The following is a 25519-nucleotide window of genomic DNA, read 5'->3' on the forward strand; positions in this document are numbered from 1 at the left end:
CACACTCCTCAAGAAGTCTTGCAGCGCAGTACACCGTTAGTGAATATTGACCCATTCATCTTTTCCCAATACACAGTGTAAACAGAGAAAAAAATATGCAAAACTTTGTTCCATAAGAAGTCGAACATGCACAGCCTTCCTTCTCAACACAAACTTTTCTACCCCTAACCCGCTGATGACCCCCTCAGCAAATATGGATTTCCCATTTTGTAGGCTGCCAAAGCCATCACCCAGGGGATGTTCCGCATTAAGCTGGAGAATAGGAGGATGGGAGATGCATTGCTGTGCGCTGAGACACATGCACAAATACTTTTGAGGGTCCGCTTAAATGAGCTCCTCAACTGCAAAGGCATCTGGGAATGGATGAGCTCAGTATTAGCCTAGACTGTGAAAAGACCAAGATGATTGAGCACTGAGATGGAAAGAAGGGTTGGGGGGGGGGGGGGGGGGGAGTCCTTTTCCAATAACTGTAACATTATTGCCCCTGGATCCTAATGTAATTTTGCTATATTGTTAAACAAAATCTGACAATATGACAACAACACCGTCCCCAAGGACGTCTGGTTTAATCATGCATGAGGCTGATTCGGTGGGTTGTGTATAGACACTTGTGTATGTTTATATGAGTATTAATGAGTGTGAGTCAGTGGGGTTTTTGTGTTTGGGGTGTGTGTACACATGTTGATGTGCATGTAATGCAGGTCATTATGAAGAACTTGATTTGTAGACTACACTTCTACACACATTTGCACATGTCAGTCTTGCAAGATAATTGTCAACATTGCATCCGGAGTGTGTGGTCACCATGGAATATACTCTAACCTCAAGACACTTTCTGTCTGCAATTCTGCAACAAGTGAATAAATGTATTTATGGGCAAGTTTGTGTGCATGGAACTACATTGCAAGTGTATAGCTGTGTAATTATTTGGGGTCTGTTGAAATGTGTGTGCTTGTATTTATGTTTGTGTGTAATTAAGCTGCATGGGTCTCCAGCTTAGCAGCTTCTCCATAATAGGGTCCAGTGGGAGCCTTTGCTAGAGAGCCCACCACATGCTGCATGAGTGCAGGTGTAACCTGACTGACACCAACACTCCCAATCAGATCTATATCTGTAGTTACTAAAGAGCTTCTAATCAATCTGACAAAGGGAGGTATATATGAGAGCCAGGAACTGCATTCTCTAAAAGCCAATCACAAAAACCACTTTGACCCCATCTCTCACCTTCTCTGGGATGTTCATCTGTGCAAGCAACCACTAATCATCACTTTTTTAAGTCTCTCTGCTATCTCACCATTCATTCTGCTCATTCCATCAATCTGTGACCTCTGACAGATTCACTTGATCATTAGGTCACACTCTAAACAGTGGCACATGACCTTGATGTTTACCGATACGGTGCAAAGGCTTTCATTGTGCTCCATTGTAAAGTATATATGTATTTATAGTTGTCTCCCTAGCTAAATAGGCCTCTAGCCATAGCAGTCTCGTACACAGCCATCTAAACCTCATTATACCTTTGTCACAACGGTGAGGCCAAATGGAGGCTCCCATAGCCACTTGATGGAGAGGGTGTGCTTAAAAGCACCCAGGTGTGTCATATAGCATAGTACATAGCATGTCTCATAGAGCAGAATGAGGAGGGGGCACTAGCAGCCAGGAGAGTTCAGCAAAAGGTCAATGTAACGAGAATCAATAAGGGAGGAGCTGGAGCTAAGAGCAGGACAAAAATGATATGTTTATATAAGAGCTCCTCCATATGACATTATGGCGTGAAGATGTTCTTATAAACAGGAAGATAAATGGAAGGCCATATTGCTGTGATCATTATAAACGCAGGAGGTATGCCGTCAAAAGCCCAAAGGCAAAAACCATATGTGAATCAACAGAATTTGATTTATTTTTTTCTTTATCTATTTCTTTGCTTTTTAAAAAAAAAAAAAAAGACAAAAATAAAATTTGATATTATCACATTTTGAAAGTTAATAATCGAAAGATTTGGTTTGTTGCTTTTAAAATAAAGACAAAATAGTCAGAAAATAAGTAAATCAACAGAGCAGGTATTTTCGAGGAGCCATCAGTCTTGTCCCTATGGGTTCCATTAGCTCTACAGTACTCTTTCTCACAGGCACACACACAAACACACACACACATGCACAGTGGTCTTGACTGGCAGGGAACTGTGAGAGAAGAGAGAGAGGAGGAGATCTAGGAAAAGGAAAAGAGGTGGTAGTAAGGGATGGAAACATGGGGAAGGGAGGGAGGGGCGATAAGGGAATTCCCTTAGCAGTTGTTATTGATTCCGGTGTTTTTTACGGGCGAATAGTTTAGTGCCGTTTACAAAACAGAACAGATGCAGCCAGTGAGCAAAAAGGTAAACAATTGCTGTGTGGCGGGCTGCCAAATCCCCAGTCTGATGTATTAAACTCACGGTGAAAAGCATTTCCCCTTTGGCTGCACTTATTGCCACTTCATTTCCTCTTCGCTCTCACACACATTCTCTTCTTGCCATATCTCTCTTTTTTTTTTCTTGTTTCGCTCTTTTTTTGTTCCTTCGTTTAACCGAGAGAGAAAAAGGACAAGGTGTAGGGCGCTTTTTGCCGTCTGGCTATTTTCTGTCCTTCTCTGACCCAGGAGGCCCAGTTCTTCCTAACAGAGCCATTAGTAGGGGAATTGCATGTGTCTGACATGGCCGAAAACCAATTATTAGACACTTTCTAGCAAATGATGCCCAAATCTTTGGGGAATGAGCAATCGAGCAATAATTTAGCCACTGATTTAATTTCTCTCCAGCACAGCATCTCTCACATTCTCATCCTCTGTCCCTCATCTTTCTTTTTTCCATTCTGTCTCTCTGCAGTGTAAATCCGACCATCTGACTGGTGATTTACATCTCTCTTGCCACACTGTCAAACTGACTGGTAGTCTCTGATCATGTGATTGCAAGTTGTAAAGATGACTTTTCTGTATTTGTGCAAATGTTTTTCCGATGACAAGGCAAGTGCACCAATAGTGCATAATGAAAGTAGTAGGATTTACAAAAAACTTTTTTTTTTTTTTTTTTACTCAAACCTAAATCATTATTTGTCTCCCTGAGCTAAATTCAATTTTAAAAGGTTGCTAAACATCTTTCAAGCAGCAAAAAATATACTGACTTTAAGCTCCTGTCTTGACACAAGAACTGGCACTAAATGACTTGGAACGGATGATGCACTGACAGCCTTAACACCTTAATTTCTATCTAGACTCGAAGTGTCCATAAACTGTGTATTCACAATCACTTCTGATATGTCATCATTTGTTGAAATCAGTGCTGGCATATTTGTTCATACACTTGTATGATTCTGTAAGTTGATGGTTATATTGATATTGTCTTAGAAAACTATAAAGACCTGGACATAATCAGCATACGAATGTTATGTAAAACATTAAGCCCAGATGCATCATGTGTGTATCATATTTCCAATGTAAGGAGGCCACTTGATGTCTGAAAAGAATTTGCAACTTAACAATTATAGCACCAGAGAAAGTGTAATTTGCTCCCAAAATTACATCTGCTTTACTGACCTTTCATAAAATGGCATTTAGAAATGCTAAACAATGGAGATTTGGTTATGGGAAGTCAGTGTAGACCAGTTTTTCTTTAAACACATATTCCTGACTCTGTCTTTTTTGCTCATCTACTAAGTTCTTTCTATAGTTATTTGTACAAATGTGGCAGTGCCTGCGTGCACCAGTGTACCTGTGAACACACCTGTATAAATCATCATGGCACTCATTGAGCAATGTTCCTTGGTTGAAAGGATGTTAACTTTAACCTGATTTGGTCCTTCCAAAACTAATATACATATGTATTTGGGAACTATTTCATTGTAATCTGGATTTTACGAATCATGCTATGCTGCAATACCTTTGTGTGTTTCTTTGTGTATCAGCCTTTATATGTGTTCATGTATGTGCCTTCGGGTACATCCACGTATGTGTTTGTGTGAATGGAGGTGGCAGGAAGCATGGTGAACCTCCTGCTAGGCCCTGTGACAGCAAGGGTCCTCTTCGTCAGTTGCGGCCCACTGCTTGCGCAGACAACCTTATTGTGGGAAGCTTCCTGCTGTGATTCCCTGATATACATTAACAAAACTGCACTTAGAAATACACATAGACACACAACTACCCAAATGCTAGTCTCCTGTGGCCTTTTCCTTAGGTGCTGTCCAACTAGGCCACAGCAGGAGCCACCTGGTCTTCACAGAAGGGGAAAGCATTATCTGATATCTCAATTAAACTGCTCTACCAAGAAGGAGGTGCAGTTGTGACAGCAATGTGTTTGGTTGTGATATTGGGATATGGATAACATTCCTTTGTTTTCTATTTTTGCCCTTCGGTGTGTCTGTTTTTGTTTCTGGCACTTCTTTGTGGTAAACACTGCTGTGACAGTGAAATAAGGGTTAATATTTCTCTGGCCTTCTTTGTGTACTTGAACTGAGTAACCTAGATGAAGAACATAGATGAATATATTGACATGAAAGGAGCATTTCATTAAATCCCACTTGTTTAGAGCCCTTGTTCCCATTATTGTTTTCAGCCCCTCAGCCAATCACACTGACTTCTCATCACAAAGTGCAGCCTGCTCTCAATAATCCAGCCATTTTTGTCTGTGCTTTCTCAATAGAAGGTGCCAGGAAAATGTTCATATCCTTGAGTTGTTCAAGAGTGATACAAAAAAGCCATTGTGACCACTCAGAGGATATGGGGAGGAAAAATAAATGACACGCATAATACACACTCTCAAGGGCTGCGAACCATAATCTTTTTCTGCGATTTCATTGGAGCCATGATTTAGAGAAAATGATCGCTGGCATGCGCTCACACATAGACACAACCTGAGAGAAAAGAGTCAGTTTTTCCCATTTCGATTAGTAAACAATCACTTACTCTATGTCGCAACTTTCTAAAACAGAGCCTAATCACCAGCAAGGACAGCTGCAAGGGAAAAAAAATAAAATCATTCATAACGTGTAGACACCACACACATATATCCATGCCCACATGTATACATTGACAACACACACACACACACACACACACACACACACACACACACACACACACACACACACACACACACACACATGCAACCCCTCCTACCTAGTCCATAATTATGTGGCAGCATGTGGGTGCACGTCCCTGCCTGACAGTGTGTATAAACTGAGGCAGAGATATGATCTAGTGAGGAGCTGCTCTTATTAAATATTAACAAACGCCATTCCCAAGTAGCCTCAATCCCCACAAGCACCTCCAATGCCAGTCAGAGCCTCAGCCTTGCTATCTCGCGTCACTACAGAACCCTTCTCCCTGCTGAATAGGCTGTGGCGCTGTCTCTAAAAAAGAATTCAAAGAGTCAGAAAGGGTGAGGAGATGGGTGCAGCAGTGGCGAATATGCTTGCTATACATGTTCAACTTGAATCCTTTTTTTATCTATACAGAGCTGCCAACGTTGTCATATGGAGAAAATTAGTGGAGGTGGAATTTAAATCAGTGTGATCAAAATAGTGCAGCAAAGTGTCTGAGCAGAATTTCTCAACCTCGACTTCACCCCTCTGGACGATTGTTAGGGAGTATATAGTAGGTAAGTATGCACAAGCCTGAATAAAAACCTTTGATGTCATGAAAAAACCGGGCTCTACTATGCATATAAATGCAAATTACTGATGCCATATGGAAATGTAATGATGCTTCTTTCTTTTTTTTTTTTTTTTAAAGGAAGGTATTAAATAGTTCTTGATCACACAATTCTATATGAATATTTGCAAGTAATGTGCACACACAGTCAATAACACCAGCTCATAAGCTGATATATACTTGACACAGGCTCACACCAAGCTACACGTGCACATACTATAACGAGATGACAAGCAAGGGAAACACTTCATGGAGAATTTTTGTTTTTTGCACTTTGTCATTTGCATATCTGAGCACAGAATAATTACAAGATGATCTCTCGGATTTTAAGTTTGGCCGCTAATATTATTATTATGGTCACTAATATTTGCTTTGGAGTATAAAATGCATACATCCTTAGCACAGAAATATGTATTTGTCAACATCAAATACAACCTGTATAACAAAGAGACTGGAAGACCATTACACAGCATTAAAGCTGTAACTAATAGGTTTAACATTTCCAAAGAAATTCTGGTTATGATTGCTTAAGAGAGTGCAATATTAAGATTCTTGACAAACTAGAAAAATCTTTGTGGGCAAAGAGGGGAATGGCTGGCTCTAATGCATTTCTGAAAGCCATTGTCAAAGAACCCATTTGATTCCTGCAACCAAAATGCAACTTTAAATGCTAAATTGAGAGGAAATAACTATAATAACAGGACTTGAAAAGTCAAGCAGTGGACAAGTAGAAGACAGGTTAGGGACCATTTGACCGTTTACCACAGTTGAAAAGTCAACATCTGCATTTCTATGGGGTGTATTACTGGACACAAAACTGGGAATCTGCAAATCTGTAAAGGTTCCATTATGACATAACAGGACACACAGACTTTGGAGCAACATGCTCCCATGAGATGTGTTGGTCAAAGAAGGCATTGCTCATTTAATCAAAACCGAGTTAAAACACATTCTGTGGGTATTACAACAGGGCACCTGTGTGATTAAGAGTCCTAAACTGGTTCAAATGAAGTCGAGATCTGTATCCATTTGAAAGCATTCAATACACTATGAAACAATCAATCAATCAATCAATCAATCAATCAATAAATAAATAAATAAACAAAAAGCACTAACTGTTGAGCAGCCAAAATCCAAAATCAAACAAAAATGTGAAACATTTCAGTTGTTTATTGAGTTACAACAACTGGTCTCTTCAGTTTCTAACAAAGTGTTGTTAAAAAAGAGGTGATGCAATTCAGTGGTAATCATGTTCCTTTCAAAAGTTTTACAGTCTTACTATTAAATACAGCATTTCAATAATGGATAAATCATTACACTGTTTTTTACAATTTATATTGTGTACCAACTTTTTTATAAACAGGTTGTAGATATAGAAATATGTGATTTACAGTATTTACTTCAGCAACATTGTAAACTCAGACAGGCTTGCATGTGAAGATTTCAGGCCACCCACTCTCCCGCAGACTCAGTGAGGTGTGTTAGTGAGGTTTAAAGCCTGTATTGTTCCTGACCAACCAACCTGTCCAGCACAATTCCCAGTCTCTCTGTTCACTCCATTACACTTGGAAAAGTGCAAGGAAATGGGAAAAGAAAAAGAAAGAAGTGGACATGGTAAAGATAAAGTAAAGGAAAAAAGGGAGGGAAGGCATGAGACCCTTCACATCTGTCTAGGTACAATGCCAGAGTCTGCCTTTGAGTCGGTGGGGTTAAAAGAGGAGGATCTTGCTGTGAACGCTGTTAAATGGTTCAGTGATTTGACAGTGGCGGATGCGAAAGACAGCGCTGCTCCCTTGGGAGCCCGCAGTCTCCCTTCCAGGACTCTTATCAAAATATACCTACCGCCTTCTTTACTTTAGAAATAAACAATAACACAGCAGGGAAGGAGGGAGGGATCTTAAGAGTCATTGGATACTTATGAAAAGAGAATCTTTTTTTTAAACCTCCATCATAATTTTCTTGACAATGTTGCATTACAGTATAGACAGTAGAGTGTGAAAGCCGATTATGCATTAATGTTCCAGCTCGGGCTCTTTAGGAGCCACTGGCACTTGGAGTAAGCACGTGGGCTCTTAAGTTGTTTTTTTTTTCTTTTTTTTTTGGAGGAGACTTAAAGCATGAACAACACAAAAATGTAATCCCAGTTGTAGCTGTGTTGCAGCTGATAGTCAAACACACACACACACACACACACACATGCACGCACACACACACACACACACACACATAAGTAAAATCAGCACAGGCAAAACTGCTCCATTTTACCATCATTACACAGCACGGGTCCCTCGCTCCCTTTGGAGCCGTGTTCTGCCTCCGGTGCTACATTTGACGGTTTGTTGAGCGGCACGTAGGTGTGTAGCCTCCGCCGCGTTACGTGATCAAACAGCCCAACTGACGCATGGCCAATTATCCTGGCTGCCTCCTCTCATCTCACATTTAAGGAGAGGGAAAGTAAAAACCAAAGAGGGAGATGGAGAGAGTGAGATGGAGGGAGGGGAAAAAGAGAAGCAAGGCTGGCGGTGTGTTTATCGAAGAATGGCAGATGCAAAAGCACTCCTCTCTCTGTCCCGCAGGGAAGCTGGCATGTGCACCATTTTTGAAAAAGTAAACAATGGCTCACACACTTTTTTTTCCCTTTTGTGAATCTTTACCCTCAGCAAGTTGTAAATAGGCCAATATGAAGCAAACAAAGAGAATATAGGGGGAATTAAGTATCAGAAGTGACAATGTGTGAGGGCCTATGCTCTTTTCTAGTCGCTGTGTATAACATCACCGAATGCTCAATCACAGACACACACTTTACTTTATATTCAAAAGCACTACCTCATATTTTGTTCTCTTAAATAACCCGGCACAGTAAAACAAGGTTGACAGATTGTTGAACCTTGCTCTTACTCATTCACCACCTCTTTCTAAAATTCCCTTTGTTCTCCCTAAACAGCTTTATCAAACAGCCCAAAATTTGGTGCAAGGTCAAGATAAATAAATCTGCCCTCTACAGAGTAAGATCACAAGGTTGGATGAAAATGGCTTTTTATTAAGCTTTATTTTTATACTTATTCAAATAAATTCCCGTTGAAAAGAACAGCTGATCTATGGCTGTTAACACTAAATTGACAGTGTAGGTTGCCTTGGGTTAAGTTACAAAAAACTGAATTAACACTTCAACACTTCTGATCAGACCTCGAACTCTTTAGGTATCGCAGATGAGTTTAGTCATAGTTGCAACGTGTCAAAAATACTGTTCAGAAGGAGTTACGAAAGGAAATAGTGCTTCCTGCTTTGCTGGAAAAAAAGGAAAGAATGGCAGGCAGGGAAGAGGGCAGTAAAAAGAAAGCAATTACAATGTGAACAGCAGTCTCTTACAGAGGCCTCAGCTTTGGCTCTGACATCAGAACACATGGACAGGACAGAAAAGGACATTAGCGGACATTTAAAATAAATACAAACCATTAAAAAGTGTAAGATTACTCACCTACGGTGGCTCTGGACTTGGCTGAATATTTTTTGATCTTGCTGCTAAGGGCAGTGTTGTCCCTCTGAGCTGTCTCACACTCTTTCTCCATCTGGAGAGTCAGTTCCTGCACCACAGTGTTGAGGTAGCCCATATTGACAAGACCAAGGATTGTTTTGGGCTCTGTGAGTCTTGAAAGGACCTGGAGATCCTCTGTGAGGACTTGGGTTAGTTGTAGGACTGCACTGGAGAAACCCAGAGCCAATTTGTCGAAGCCAGTCTCACCACCTGGGCTGGAGTTCAGGCTTGAATGTAGAATATCCACCACGCATTGGCGTTTAAGGTCCTGTACACATAAATTTTTTATAAAAATATTTTACTACTGGGCAACTGTATCATTTTGGTGTAGTATTAAAAAACAAAAATATAACAGTGCATTATTTTATGCATCTATGTATGTTTGAAATTAAATGAATACAAGAAATTATTGAATTATATAAAAGATATGTCATCTTTGCTCTGTGTCTTACTGCACCTGGTAATGTGCGAGAACCTCACAGTCAGGATAGAGAAAGAATAACTGCTGAAGACAGTGAACCCGCTCGTGGATGGCCATGGTTGAAATATGAACGGCTCCAGAAAGTTCTGAACTCCGACCTGAAAGCTGGTCCATCAGGTAGCGTCTCAGTTGGAGACGTACAACATCCCAAGCCTCCTGGATCTTCAGGAAATCAACATGTAAGAAGAATACAGTATCTTGTCATTTCAGTTCATTCAGCCATGAGTTTGGAATTTTAAAACTGAGTTGAATCAAAAATAATTCATTACCTCTATTGAAGTGTCATCTTTGATTAAATGTAACATATGGACAGAGCAGCCAGCCATTTGATGATGAAGAGAAGACGAACAGGAGGAAGAGGACGGGGTGCAAGGAAAGCAGACACCACACTGGGCAGACAGATTCACAAGCAGCTGAAGTGTCACCTCTTCTTTCCCCTCTTCTTCTGATCTTAGATACTGTTGCTGAATAGAAGGGAGGAATGAGAATATAACTTCAGCTGGTGGGAGCAGAAATGAGCCAAAGCTATGAGACAACGTATGTTTGAACACAGCACTGTCCCATGATGTGACGAACTGGTTAATAAGCATTGCTTGTTGACTATTAATAATGGAATGACCCAATAGTTTAATTGGAAGTGCCATGTTCAAGAATTTAGGACTGTACCAGCATTACACAGCCAAATATAAGCCCCAATGTAGTTTATAGACAAACAATAAAAACTACAATTTAGTCTAATTTTCATGATTACGTTCAGTTTATCACATTACTGTTCTGCCCACACAGGATCTTGACTCATGTATTTACTCCAAACTAAACTTTAAACCTCCACAGATTTAAAATACTGCAAAAAAAGTAGTTATCAGCTAGTGTTTACATCATCTTTGGGTATTACCAAAGCTCTGAAGAAGTCCATGAGCTCTTGATATCCTGTGGTGACATGCTTGAAATTGGTTTGTGCTCTTATGTTGAACCACTGTAAACATTCTGTTGGACTCGGTGGACGGTCTCCGGCTTTGCAGTCTCCCATTTTAGCCTGGAGCTCCTTCAGCCGTTGTTCAATGCTGAGTGAAAAAGAAGATATGTCATAGGAGACCGAGAAAAAAGTCTTTCCAAAGTAAAAGCTCATTTTAACGCATTGCTCATCTCAGAAAATGTAAACTTCTGATAACATATGCAAAAACATGACATCATAAACTAAATTAACAGTAGTCTTTTTGATATATTACACCCTCTGTAATGCTTTTAATGTTTCATGTAAAGCACTTTGAATTGTCTTGTACATGAAAGGTGCTGTGGCTGCACGGTGGCACAGTGGTTCAATCCTTGGCTGGGGAGGGGTTTGGTCAGTGGCCTTTCTGTGTGGAGTTTGCATGTTCTCCCCGTGTATGCGCGGGTTCTCGCCGGGTACTCTGGCTTCCTTCCACCGTCCAAAGACATGCATGTTAGGTCAAATTGCCCATAGGGCAATTTAGAGTAACCAATTGACATGAATGGTTGTGTGTCTCTGTGTGGCCTTCCGGTGGACTGGCAAGCTGTCCAGGGCGTACCCTGCCTGTCACCCAAAGCCAGCTGGGATAGGCTAAGGCTTCCCCGAGACCCTGAATTGGATTAAGCGATTCAGAAAATGAATGAATGAAAGGTGCTGTATAAACAAACTTGCCTTGCCTGTTGAAATGAGCAGATTTTAATTTCGGATAATGGTCTGGATAAGACCACCAAAAAGCCACAGTTTTGCCATTTAAATAAAGTTCTGAAAACTTGGGTTTGGAGAAAATATCAAATATCAGATTGTCAACATTGGCTCTGACTGTCCTCACTGTGACACAAAACTGCGAAGGAAATAAACCCAATCAGTCAGTTTAACCACACCCAAATAAAATACAGTGAGACTGAAACCCAAACAGTAACAATACACATTGCAGCTATACAAACACACACTGAAGATACGCAAGGACATACACACAACATCACATTTGTATCTCCCTCACGCTCATTCAGTGTCTCTACTGTGAGAAGACAGATACAGACGCATCAACAGTAATGAACACAGACATCGATATATCAGTGTGTGAGTGTGTGCTAAGCATCCGGTGTGAAGTGGCATTACAGGCATCGGCAGGCATCTGAGATACACACTTCTTGCCATCTCAAGTCTTACTCGTTCCCTTGACACACACACACACACACACACACACACACACACACACATACACAAACGCCGTTCTCTTGATGTTAACAGACGGCATCAGTGATTCAGTTTCCTCTTTAATATGACAGATTAGAAATGACATCTTTGGGCTCGACATGTTTAGTCATTTCCATGCAAATCGATGCATATATATTTGGATGCCAAGACAGTGTCGGGGTATGTGTGCGTGTGTGTGGGACTAAGCCAACATACCTGAATAATTAAACAATGTTATGGGGGGGAACAATGCTATTGTGTTCGCATATGGCAGCACATTCACAAATCTACAGGGGCACCAGGCAGCATATATGAATGTATGTAGCAGTGTGTATGGTGGTGGAGCTGAAATGAATAATTGGATGAACCTCTTGCTGATGATCAAAAATCAATAAGGAAATAAAATTTAGAGAATCCATGAAAGATGGCTCTTTTATGACAGGCTAAATTTAATTGCATCTGTGAACATGATGTGAGCACATGTCACAACAATTTTGGCTTGATTATTAATCAATGAATTGAACACATTAAATTAATTGGGGGTAAAAAAAAAAAAAAAAAAAATTGCAGCATACCTGCATTATCAAATGTGTGTGTATGATCTAAAGCAGAAATACCATTCTCTCATCAGACAGCCCATCCTCTACCGTAGGTCTATAAACTGCCTCCTGCTTGCTCCCAGGCCATGAACACATCCAGATGTCTTGCAATGGCAGCACATTAAATAACCGCTCAATCTGACAGTCTTTCATTTCAGAGAGGGGAAAAAACGCAAGGGGATAAAATGTTATAGACTGTTACAAAGCGCTATCCTCTAGCCTGAACGGTGACTAATGATACTGCTGTCTCGTGTTAACTACCTTCCTCTGTCAGTCTTCTCTTCTTTAGGCAGGTCACATGAAGCCTCACACTTTATTCTCTTGTTGCCACTATGCTAGCTGACAGAAATACTGATTAAAAAGGGGTGTTTATTTGTGTATTTGGCAGGATTGAATGTCAAATAATATTTGTTGCATGCATGCAGAGCTATAAAACTGCTCATTAGAACAGATGCTTACCATGTTTTACATTACAATATGTTTATGTCCGATTCTGTATAACTGTGTACCTTCCTGCTTTATTATATGCTTATTACACAGTAAAGCTATCCCTTTCTTACACACTGTGTGTTACTGCTGGTGGCATTGTGTGGACAATTAATGGAAACTACTTTAAACAACAGAAATTGCTGGTTTATTTGTATAACCTCTGGGTGTGCTTTCTCAAAAAGAGCATTTTGTGAAGGGTGTGCAAGACAAAGTGAATCTGAATACAGTATTAGTTTTTAAGGGTTGGTAAGGTATAATGAAAGAAGCATTTAATAATATATGCAACAGCTGGTTTAAGTTCATATTTGGGATAGATTTTGGTCATTTCCCATGTTTTCTGATCACACAACTCTGCAATTATGGTAAGTCATAAACATGGATGTTCATTTAGGGCTCCACCCCAGGACTTTACACAGACAGCAGGTTTCAAATGGGCTTCCATCTGTAGCACACTTTTCACCAATTGTCTGAAGTTCATAAAACAGAGAGCAGACTAAGTTGTAAACTTCACTGTTTCCCTAGAGTTTTACAACAGACTTAACGCTGAGGTAAACTTTGACTCACTTGATAGCCTCTTTAGGAATTTCCTAAACACAAATACAATTAGTGAAAACTACAGAAACATTAGTAGCCATTGAAACTGCACCAAACTAAACTCCCTTATACATCTCAATCTTGCCTTCACACAAAAAAACCAATGCACTCTAATGGTTACAGCAACATCACATGCCTCCGAAGATTTTCAAGCCTTGACTTTTTCTTTTCTCTCTCTCTCTCCAGAACTCTTACCTTCCTAATTTTTTTTCTTTACTCTCGCCTTTCAATTACCTCTCCTTAGGGCCTTGTGCTGTGAGTTATAAAGTCAACGTGGATGGCCTTTGTCAAGAAGTCCATCCAGTTCTCTACAATATAGTGACCTTTTGCCCGCTGGTGTGAATGCTACCTGAAGCCTAATCAACTTGGCAGGATTAGCTCCCTACCTGATGACTTCTACTGCCAGCAGCTCAGAATCCTGGGAAAGAGACAATGATAAAGGAGGAAAGTAAAAAAATGGATAGGAAACAGACCAGTCACAGAAAATGAAACCACCAACCTTTCTGTGTAGAGACAACAGACGAAGCCTTAATGGCAAAAACACTAAAGGAGAACTCAACAAAAGGCCAGGAGAATGAGAAAAGAAGCAGTGGAAACTAGGAGGAAAGGACCCTTTAGGCCTCCTGACAAACACATCAATCATCTTACCCTAACAGACACACACATACACACTTCCACTGCCGAAGTGATATTTAATTGTTTTTCAGACCAGTTCAGTCAGACAGTTGACACCGCAACTTCAACTCCCCCAGCCCGCCCTCCAAACCTTCCTCACTGCGCAGACAGAAGGGGAGCAACTGGAGGTCTTTTATTAGATATGATGGCACATTTCACAGCTCCCTGACTTACAGAAACCCAATCCTGCGATTAGTCAGCGCTTTGACGTTATCTTAAGTTCCTTGTCAGAATTAATTTACTGTGGGTGGGCTGCTGTGGGGCTGTCTGTCTGTCGTGCTCCGCTCCCCTATGCTTTCCTACAGAAGGTGGGGGGTTGGAGACAACGGGGGCAGGAAGATCCTTTTCAAATAAGCCTATGCTCAAGTCAGTGCCAAAGCAGCCACCTGAGAACTAAATATCTCCTCCATCAAAGGGTCCCATTCTGTGAGGGGAAAAAGACTGAATGGGCTTGAATGAACAGGCTGAAAACAAATCTTGTCTTGGCCCAGCATGTCACCCACTTAGTGCCCTCAGCCATCCAGTCCAGCCCATGATACCAGAGAACTGATATAGCCGATATACTAACTTAACACACGTGTCACGCACAGCTAAACACAATATCAACTACATACTGCAAAGACTCCAGATGGGTGTAACTGTTAACCGAGAAGGAACCTTGGACGACATTTTACCATGGCGATTCTCTCAGTTTCACAAATTTAAAATCCAGATAGGAAGAAACATTCACACACAGTATCAGATGAGATATTGATGCTGCTCCCTGATGAAGATTGGCAGGCAATGAGTGAGAGCCATTTGCCTTGCCAGTGTGAAACCAGAGGCCTGTCTTTAGTCACCATGCCTGTGCTGACACTTCATTATTGGTCTTTTCCTGGTGGCCCACCCCATCCAGCTCCACTCTGCACCCTTCCCTGCACTGTCCCATCTGATGAAAATTAATGGATTACAGCGTTTCAATTTGGGGGCGCCAGCTCCGTTGTCAGACTATCTTAATCTCCTTCAATTAGGGAGCAGCTTTCAGGCAGCTCTCTGACATCTGAGAACCAGGAACAGGCCAGTGACTCTGACCCATAAACAGGTTGAAGTCCTTCACGGGTGTGGACAGCTCGATCTCCTCCATCTCTCAGTCTCTTTTTCCTCTCCTCCACTTCCTTAATTTGCTCCAAATGCTTATAAGTCAGAAGAGCAGCAGGTGAGTGAGTTGCAGAGGTTAGCATGGCTGTGTATATCTGCAGCCCACCCTGGTTGAGGTGAAAGAGGCCTCAGAAGGTTTTATTTTTCCGGAAGTGTCCCCACAGAAAACTGGCTTTCTTGAAGTAGTGTGGGAGGAAGTTAGCTGGAGCCTGACAGAGATACTGACCAGTGGTACCCCACGGCGAGAGGAGGATTGCCTTATTTTTAGCCCCATTCTCCATTATCTGGATGCTTTGTTCTCATAATGGTTATCCCTCTCCCATCTGCAGGAACACAAAATAACCCTTTAATGCTTAGAAAGCAGAAAAATGGCCCGGCCTTCAGTAATAAGCCTTGAATTACCTACCCAAGGGTTTTCGTTTCAAGATGTGGAATCTTCAATTATTATGTTCCCATTTAGAAAGAGGAAGGAATGAAAAAGAGAAAAGGGGAGGGCGACAGCGAGAGAGTGAAGAAGGGATGAGACCCAGACGCTAATGGTGCCAGAGTAAGGCTTTGTTCACTTGCTACATTTAGCCTGTCCATCATCTGCCCTCAGCCTCATAACGCCACAAACGATAAAAGACCTGAAATATAGATTCCTCTTTTTCCTCCAGTGCCCCCACATCTCTCTTCTTATCAATCTATTTGTCCCCTTTAACTATCTGCATCTGCTACAAAGGACAGATATCTGTATTCAATATGGCTGTACATTGGTGTAAATGTCTTTATTTATGGAGAGGAAACACAAATTCCAGCCAGCGAGTGCAATTATAAAAAAAAATATATGTGTAGCAGAATAGTCTTCTGTACCTATTTCAAACATACATTCTTCTGTGTATTATCTGTTCTCATTTAATATCTTCCATGCAGTCATATTTCAAAATAATACAAAGGTGAAAACCCAGAAATATGGGCGAGGATATCATCCTTTCATTAATTAGTTGGCTAACTATCAAATGAAACATTTAAACTTGAATAAATAGCTCCCTTTTGGTTTTGGAACAAGCTTTTTAATGTTTGACCTCCTTAATTTTTCCCTCTTGCTGCAACATTGCTGTGAACTTCCTTATGTGTTTTCAGTACCATGGGGGGGTGGTTGCAGTGACGATGACTGACATCACACACGCGCCTTTAACCCATGAGAATCCAGTGTGACATGTATAATACATACAGTTTCACATACAGAGACATTTGGCATCACTTCATTGTACAAACTTTGTTTAAAATAACATGGAAAACAGCATGATTTTCTCTTCTGCCCCTTAATGAAATAAAAGGTGAATATCCCTAAAACAATTTTGGTACTTTTTTACATTTTTGTTAAATTGACAATTAAAAATCTCATATTTAAAATGTTTGACTTATTTGATCATTTTCTTATGGGTTGTGTCTTAATGGGTTAATTTTGTTTTGATAAAATTCTTATTTAACACTTTTTTCAGTGGTGTTGCCTTTTTAAAATGAAGCGCTTTCCTTTGTGTAAAACCTTAGCGAGTAATAAAGGCTTCACCAGAAAAGAAATGTCATTGTCATTACTTTTTGAGGCGATGTCAAATATGACAAGTGAAGATTGTGAACTTTTCATATGCTTCCCATTATTTATTATGTTCCTCATTTAAGGTGATAAAGATGAAGACAGTGAATCAGGTGTTCTGTTTCTGCTGCTCTGACTGACCTGTTGGCATTGAGATTGAGTTTCTCCTCAGTGTCTTTGAGAAACTGTTCAAAGTCTAGATCACTGGAAACTCCTGGAACCAGCAGCTCCACAAAAGCATGGTCGTCAGGAAAATCGCCTGGCCATTCCATGATGATCTGCAATAAAAATCAAAATTTAATAAATGAAAATATATCAATCCCTGATGAGAAATTATAACACAAGAAGCTGAATGGGTCTTTTACCATTAAAATAAAAAAAACCACCATGTTTGATCTACAACAGCTCATGAAACAAAATAAAACAAAAGGCATCAGGTGTCATGACTGAATTAACAGTACAGTGACATCAATCAACAGTGTGATTTAGTGTGTATTGTCACGGCTGTCTGTCGGGAAACACACACATTCTGTGTCACCTGCATTCATTTTGTCTGTGATCATTTTAAACTTCCTCATACAGGAGTTATTATTGGAGGGCACAAATCAATTTCACCTGAAACACCTGAAACAAAGTGAAGCTTATCATCTACAAAAGCTGTTTCTTCCTCTTCCCCTCCAACTATTTAAAAAAAAAAAAAAAATGATTAGCAGTAGGTGGCCCCTGATCAAAATGCAATGCCTCAGCCTCTAACCATTTCTACCTACTGACAGTACGTTGAGTTAACAGGGGAGAAAAAAAAAGACCAAATAAATAAAGAATGAGATGAAATGCTTTTCAGTCAAGACTTTAAATAAACAACTCATCTCAGTGGGTCTCTCTCAGAGCTGGGGGCCTCCCCTCCTACCCTGTGGTGCTTAACGCTGATGCTAACAGCCAATCCCACGTTGGTGCCGCACTGCCAAGTCTCATATCAACATTGTCATCAGCGCGAGTCAAGTGGAAGGTAATGGAGAGTGTCTGTGTCAATTTGGCTTTCTCACACTCCGCCTCTCGCCCCTTCCTCGTCATCTGCTCTGATTTTAATAATCCCTGTCAAACTCCAAACAGTTCCCCGCTCGCTGCTCTGCTTCTTCGCTGCTGCATACAGTCTACGCCACTCTCCCTGACAGGGCAGACAGGAAGCTCAACATTCATTTAGCCTGCACAAAGGGAGGCCTGTCCAGCTGGACAAATATTATTTTCCTCTGCTGACAGCCTCACCAGTTAAGCTTGTCCTTTATTATTTCTCCCTCTCTTCTTCTCTCTTACTGCTTCCCCTCATCATCACGCTCCCTCTGCGCCACTGTCTGAGAATGGGTCTAGACGCAGTCATTGCTAAAAGGGAGGGGGATTTTCAATCCATGGATTAGGAACTCGACATTGTAATTATATGAGCTGAGCACAGCAGTGTACGATTTTGGTCAGTGTCTTTTTACGTGTGTGCTGTCTACAACCCCATACTGATCTTAAGTGATTAAAAAGAATACACAGGCAGACAATGGACTTGAATGTCCACACTGTGTGTGTGCTAGGTATCTATCTGCTTGTTTGCAGACACATCATCTGTTTTCATAAGCCTGAGTGTGTGTACATGTGAGTGGATGTGTGTCAGGATTCACACAGGCAGCACAGGGCCTCATTAGTACTATACTTTAAATCATCCAGTCTCCACTGTCTTGTCATTAGCTCTTTAGAAAGCAGATGTTAGAGGAGCCCCTGTGTGTTTCAACAGTGTTGCAACAGGGACGGCTGGGCCAGGCACTGAGACATCAAATCCACTACTACTAGAATACAAGAAGCAACGCAGGTTTTTGTTCAAACTACCCCCCCCCCACACACACACACACACTCACACACACACAGTCCACATGTCAATGCACCATCTCTCTTGCTGTTGCCTGTCTACTCCAGCTATGTTAACACACAGGCCCATTTACAGTAATGAGTTTGCCCTGAAATATTTAGCAGCATATCCCCCAGGCTGCCGCTTTAGAACCACTTAGAGCATGTCAAGTTAGAATCAACATTATTTTAAAGGGGGGTATCTTACAGTCCACTGTTAAGAAAACATAATAAATTAAACGGGTACATTTCTTAAGATCACCATAGCAGAGAAATATCTTATGTGCACCCCAGGGGAGGGCATGGCTGTTACAGATTGTTACTGTACTTCCAAGAGGTCTGACTACATTACACTGCTTTTGATTGATTTTCCTCTTTAGATTTCATCCTGTCTATCTATAGATTAATTGGATCTGTTTGACATCATTTAATTTTTCTGGCAAATTTAGGCTAAATAAATTTTGATCGGTTATCTTTTTTTCCTTTTTTATGAGGAAATATATGAACAGCACTGCTTCTTGAAACACTGTGTGCCAAAACTGTACAGAAATTGTGGTGCAACAGTTTTTGCATCAGAGTAACAAATGTTTACGTGATTAGCCTGCACTAAAGGGAAATGAATAATATATGAAGTCATTCCAATATTACTTGTTGTTGCTGTTTTGTTGGATAATCATGATCATTCAACATAAGTCAGCTACATTGGTTGAAGACAATATTGTCACACTGGTGTGGCTTATAGCATGTCTGTAATCTATCAGCTGTTGTGATGACACCAGGAAATTTTGACTCTGTCCTAAATATTTTTAATCAACAAAACTGACACATGCACCTATTCGTTCATTTTAGTTAAAGTGTTTTCATGTGATTTTTTTAAATACAGAGTAAATAATGTTTCTTGCATAACATAAACTATGATTAATGTAAATATTCATTTTTATCATCGAACAAAATCTCCGATAAGCTGCAGGGTGAAAAGCTCTGTCATGGTCAAGTCATTCCAGCTCTGTGGTTCATTAAGCATTTTGTTCTCAACTCATTCTCATTCAGTTTTATTTTACATAAATACGATGAGAGTATCCAAATATTATGTTGGCATTTGTAGATAACACCACTGAGATGCTGGATGTATTTTTTTTACTTTGTTTCCAAGAACACAAAACTGTCAGAAATGATTTGATATTTATTCATCTGAATGATAATTTAATCTATAGAAAAGTCCAAAAATGGTAGAAAGTGCGGAAATCCATATTACAATATTGATTTGTCCAATAAAAGTTATGAAAGCAAAATGTATTTAGATATTGAATTAATTTATGATAACCCTACGTCTTGATAAGTATTGCAATAATCATTTTATGTGTAAAAAAAAAAACTGTTGCATGTGTATTTGATTATGTGAAAGAACAATTAAAAAGAAACAACCTTAGCTGTTCAGTATAATTAGTGGCAGACCTGTTGACTTTCCACTTCTTGCTTGGCCAGGTGACCACACACACACACACACACACACACTTTTTTTTTTTCTCATTAAATTTTTATTAAAACAGACTCAAATCCATAAAGGAACACACAGAAAACAAAGAATACACATACACATAAACTCATTTTTTTTAAAAATCGCCAACAACAGCTAACATAAATCCATTTCAACCAGTGCACTCTCAGCTTGGATAAGTTCCAGGAACAACTCTCAGAAGGACTTGAGAGAGAGCTATAATTATGCTGTTTGTAGAGTCGTCTACAAATCACAGTGGCCCCTGTTTAGGAAAAACCTGCTCATTTTTGGACAAGTACCTAGTATATTGTCATTTGCGACACATGCGTGTCACAAACATTACACGCGCGTTGTGCTCTGGTAGTTTAAGGTGAAATAAAGCCAAATACAGTGTTCTAGTGCTACATATAAGTAGACTGCCTTACCTTTTACCAGCTCCTTAATCCATTACGTGTTAATCCAAGACTTGAGACCAACGTGTTTTGCCGTCACTTTGATCTGAGAATTGTTTACGACAGAGATTAGTTGCTAGAACAAAAAGCGAGCTATCCAACATGACACCATGTAATATAATTTCATCACTGTTACTGAAAGCATATTTGCCGCTCACGTTGTGAACTCCACACGGAGCAGTTTTGTAAACAGGCGGGCAGTGTCCTAAGATTTATTACAAATGTTACGTTTTTAGTTGTAAATTATGGATACGTCGACCAAATATTCCCATTACTCGGCGAGGGTTTATGATATCCAGTTATTTTGATCAGTTCCGGGGACGGAAAGCGTCCGTAACAACAACCTGGAAGTAGCTCAATGAAAACTTCCGCTTCGTGGACCGTACCAACTTACAAACCCAAGGGTGGTTACATCAATCCACAGAAACGGAATATGTCGTTAGTTTTACGACAGTAAACGCAACTTGATACAATATACTGCTTTATAGTACTCTAAAATATATTATTGTAATTGAAATATTGGCATTATCCTGAAGGATAATCACATGTATCAAAAAACCTTGACCATATGAAGAATGCACCCCCTCTCTTAATGTCGCTGCCCACACTCTGACGCTGCTTTCACAATCGTGCTGTGAACTTAATCAGGCATCTAAAGCAAATTTACTTCCAGTTTATAAACATTTATAAGCGTGATCACCATGCATTTTAGTCAGCGAAGCTGAACATATTCCCAGGAGGAGCTGCCACGTAGTGGTTTTAACGCGGTTTCTTTTGCTGGATGTCTGGATAGAGCCAGAGGTTTGGCGCGCCTGGATGTAAGTCACTTCCCGCTGCTTTGAGTAAAGTACTTGACCAGTCAGCTGTTTATCGACAACTTATAAGAGAACACTGATGAATGGACAGTTGTCTTTTGGTCACTCTGCATGCAAATACATTTGAATCCATGTGCAAAATAAATACAAAACACTTCACTGGTTTGGAGGATTCACTCCAATGAAGAGATTTGGTGTTATGATATCGGGACCTTTTGCTGCCATGCTTGCACCCACTTTTCTGATTGAAGGAAACATAATTGCAGATTAATTCAGAACTATTTTAAATAATAACTATTTTTCTTTCCTACTTATGTTCTTGTGATTTCAAGTAAGTGGCCTCATCCACAAAAGAAAAAGGAAAAAAAAAGGAGGGAGTATTGGCTGGTGTGATGTGACAACAATTGTGGAAGTGATCGCTTATAGTCTTTACAGTCTCTTGATTTTTACACTACTGAACACTTATGGGAATTTTTTTGACAGACTTGTTTGACAGACCTCTCCAGTACAATCACAAACAAAACAAAATGGACAAAGAAACGACAAACAGCATATGGGAGAATGTCATCCTTTTTCTTTATTAACTTGTCATCTGTCTGTGTAAATAATGAACTTGTTCCCTCACTGGTTTTTTGAATGGTATAGACCTGTTTTGTAGGCAGTCAGAATCATGTTGTCAAACAAGAAGTACAGCATGATATTATCAGATGAACCATTTCACCTGCTTGACATTCAAACGCACACACACACACACACACACACACACACACACACACACACACACACATATATATATATATATATATATATATATATATATATATATATATATATATATATATATATAAAATGTGTATATATATATATAAAATGTGTATGTATATATATATATATATATATATATATATATATGTATATATATATATATATATATATATATGTATATATATATATAAAATGTGTATGTATATATATATATATATATATATATATATATATATATATATATATATATATATATATATATATATATATATATATATAAAATGTGTGTATATATATAAAATATATGCACTAAAGGGAAATGAATAATATATGAAGTCATTCCAATATTACTTGTTGTTGCTGTTTTGTTGGATAATCATGATCATTCAACATAAGTCAGCTACATTGGTTGAAGACAATATTGTCACACTGGTGTGGCTTATAGCATGTCTGTAATCTATCAGCTGTTGTGATGACACCAGGAAATTTTGACTCTGTCCTAAATATTTTTAATCAACAAAACTGACACATGCACCTATTCGTTCATTTTAGTTAAAGTGTTTTCATGTGATTTTTTTAAATACAGAGTAAATAATGTTTCTTGCATAACATAAACTATGATTAATGTAAATATTCATTTTTATCATCGAACAAAATCTCCGATAAGCTGCAGGGTGAAAAGCTCTGTCATGGTCAAGTCATTCCAGCTCTGTGGTTCATTAAGCATTTTGTTCTCAACTCATTCTCATTCAGTTTTATTTTACATAAATACGATGAGAGTATCCAAATATTATGTTGGCATTTGTAGATAACACCACTGAGATGCTGGATGTATTTTTTTTACTTTGTTTCCAAGAACACAAAACTGTCAGAAATGATTTGATATTTATTCATCTGAATGATAATTTAATCTATAGAAAAGTCCAAAAATGGTAGAAAGTGCGGAAATCCATATTACAATATTGATTTGTCCAATAAAAGTTATGAAAGCAAAATGTATTTAGATATTGAATTAATTTATGATAACCCTACGTCTTGATAAGTATTGCAATAATCATTTTATGTGTAAAAAAAAAAACTGTTGCATGTGTATTTGATTATGTGAAAGAACAATTAAAAAGAAACAACCTTAGCTGTTCAGTATAATTAGTGGCAGACCTGTTGACTTTCCACTTCTTGCTTGGCCAGGTGACCACACACACACACACTTTTTTTTTTCATTAAATTTTTATTAAAACAGACTCAAATCCATAAAGGAACACACAGAAAACAAAGAATACACATACACATAAACTCATTTTTAAAAAAAATCGCCAACAACAGCTAACATAAATCCATTTCAACCAGTGCACTCTCAGCTTGGATAAGTTCCAGGAACAACTCTCAGAAGGACTTGAGAGAGAGCTATAATTATGCTGTTTGTAGAGTCGTCTACAAATCACAGTGGCCCCTGTTTAGGAAAAACCTGCTCATTTTTGGAGGGTTTATGATATCCAGTTATTTTGATCAGTTCCGGGGACGGAAAGCGTCCGTAACAACAACCTGGAAGTAGCTCAATGAAAACTTCCGCTTCGTGGACCGTACCAACTTACAAACCCAAGGGTGGTTACATCAATCCACAGAAACGGAATATGTCGTTAGTTTTACGACAGTAAACGCAACTTGATACAATATACTGCTTTATAGTACTCTAAAATATATTATTGTAATTGAAATATTGGCATTATCCTGAAGGATAATCACATGTATCAAAAAACCTTGACCATATGAAGAATGCACCCCCTCTCTTAATGTCGCTGCCCACACTCTGACGCTGCTTTCACAATCGTGCTGTGAACTTAATCAGGCATCTAAAGCAAATTTACTTCCAGTTTATAAACATTTATAAGCGTGATCACCATGCATTTTAGTCAGCGAAGCTGAACATATTCCCAGGAGGAGCTGCCACGTAGTGGTTTTAACGCGGTTTCTTTTGCTGGATGTCTGGATAGAGCCAGAGGTTTGGCGCGCCTGGATGTAAGTCACTTCCCGCTGCTTTGAGTAAAGTACTTGACCAGTCAGCTGTTTATCGACAACTTATAAGAGAACACTGATGAATGGACAGTTGACTTTTGGTCACTCTGCATGCAAATACATTTGAATCCATGTGCAAAATAAATACAAAACACTTCACTGGTTTGGAGGATTCACTCCAATGAAGAGATTTGGTGTTATGATATCGGGACCTTTTGCTGCCATGCTTGCACCCACTTTTCTGATTGAAGGAAACATAATTGCAGATTAATTCAGAACTATTTTAAATAATAACTATTTTTCTTTCCTACTTATGTTCTTGTGATTTCAAGTAAGTGGCCTCATCCACAAAAGAAAAAGGAAAAAAAAAAAAAAAAAAAAAAAAAAAAAAAAAAAAAATATATATATATATATATATATATATATATATATATATATATATATATATATATAAAATGTGTATATATATATATATATATATATATATATATATATATATATATATATATATATAAAATGTGTATATATATATATATATATATATATATATATATATATATATATATATATATATATATATACACATTTTATATATATATATATATATATATATATATATATATATATATATATATATAAAATGTGTATATATATATATATATATATATATATATATAAAATGTGTATATATATATATATATATATATATATATAAAATGTGTGTATGTATATATATATATATATATGTATATATATATATATATATATATATATAAAATGTGTATATACATATATATATATATATATATATATATATATATATATATAAAATGTGTATATATATATATATATATATATATATATATATATATATATATACACATTTTATATATATATATATATATATATATATATATACACATTTTATATATATATATATATAAAATGTGTGTATATATATAGTATATATATATATATATATATATATATATATAATATATATATATAAAATGTGTGTGTATATATATATATATATATATATATATATATATATATATATATATATAATGTAATGTATATATAATTTTTTTTCTCACTTGACACATAGTTTTAATATTCCTTAATTCTTACTTGTCTAG

The 25519-nt window shown here is 38.4% G+C and overlaps 1 protein-coding gene across 1 annotated transcript in view; it reads right to left on the minus strand.

Moving 5' to 3' along the window:
* The window catches only part of kiaa0825 (KIAA0825 ortholog), a gene marked incomplete at both ends in the record, with an annotated part of 116876 nt that extends 99651 nt beyond the window's left edge, over nucleotides 1-17225 (minus strand). Inside the window, 5 exons of the mRNA XM_079250956.1 lie at nucleotides 9158-9482; nucleotides 9672-9857; nucleotides 9965-10159; nucleotides 10591-10759; nucleotides 17095-17225. Coding sequence (XP_079107082.1) covers nucleotides 9158-9482; nucleotides 9672-9857; nucleotides 9965-10159; nucleotides 10591-10759; nucleotides 17095-17225 — 1006 coding nt within the window. The remainder of the gene's footprint in view (nucleotides 1-9157; nucleotides 9483-9671; nucleotides 9858-9964; nucleotides 10160-10590; nucleotides 10760-17094) is intronic.
* Nucleotides 17226-25519: the final 8294 nt, after the last annotated feature.

Source organism: Telmatherina bonti (assembly GCF_933228915.1).
Source record: "Telmatherina bonti genome assembly, chromosome: 13".
Taxonomy (NCBI): Eukaryota; Metazoa; Chordata; class Actinopteri; order Atheriniformes; family Telmatherinidae; genus Telmatherina; species Telmatherina bonti.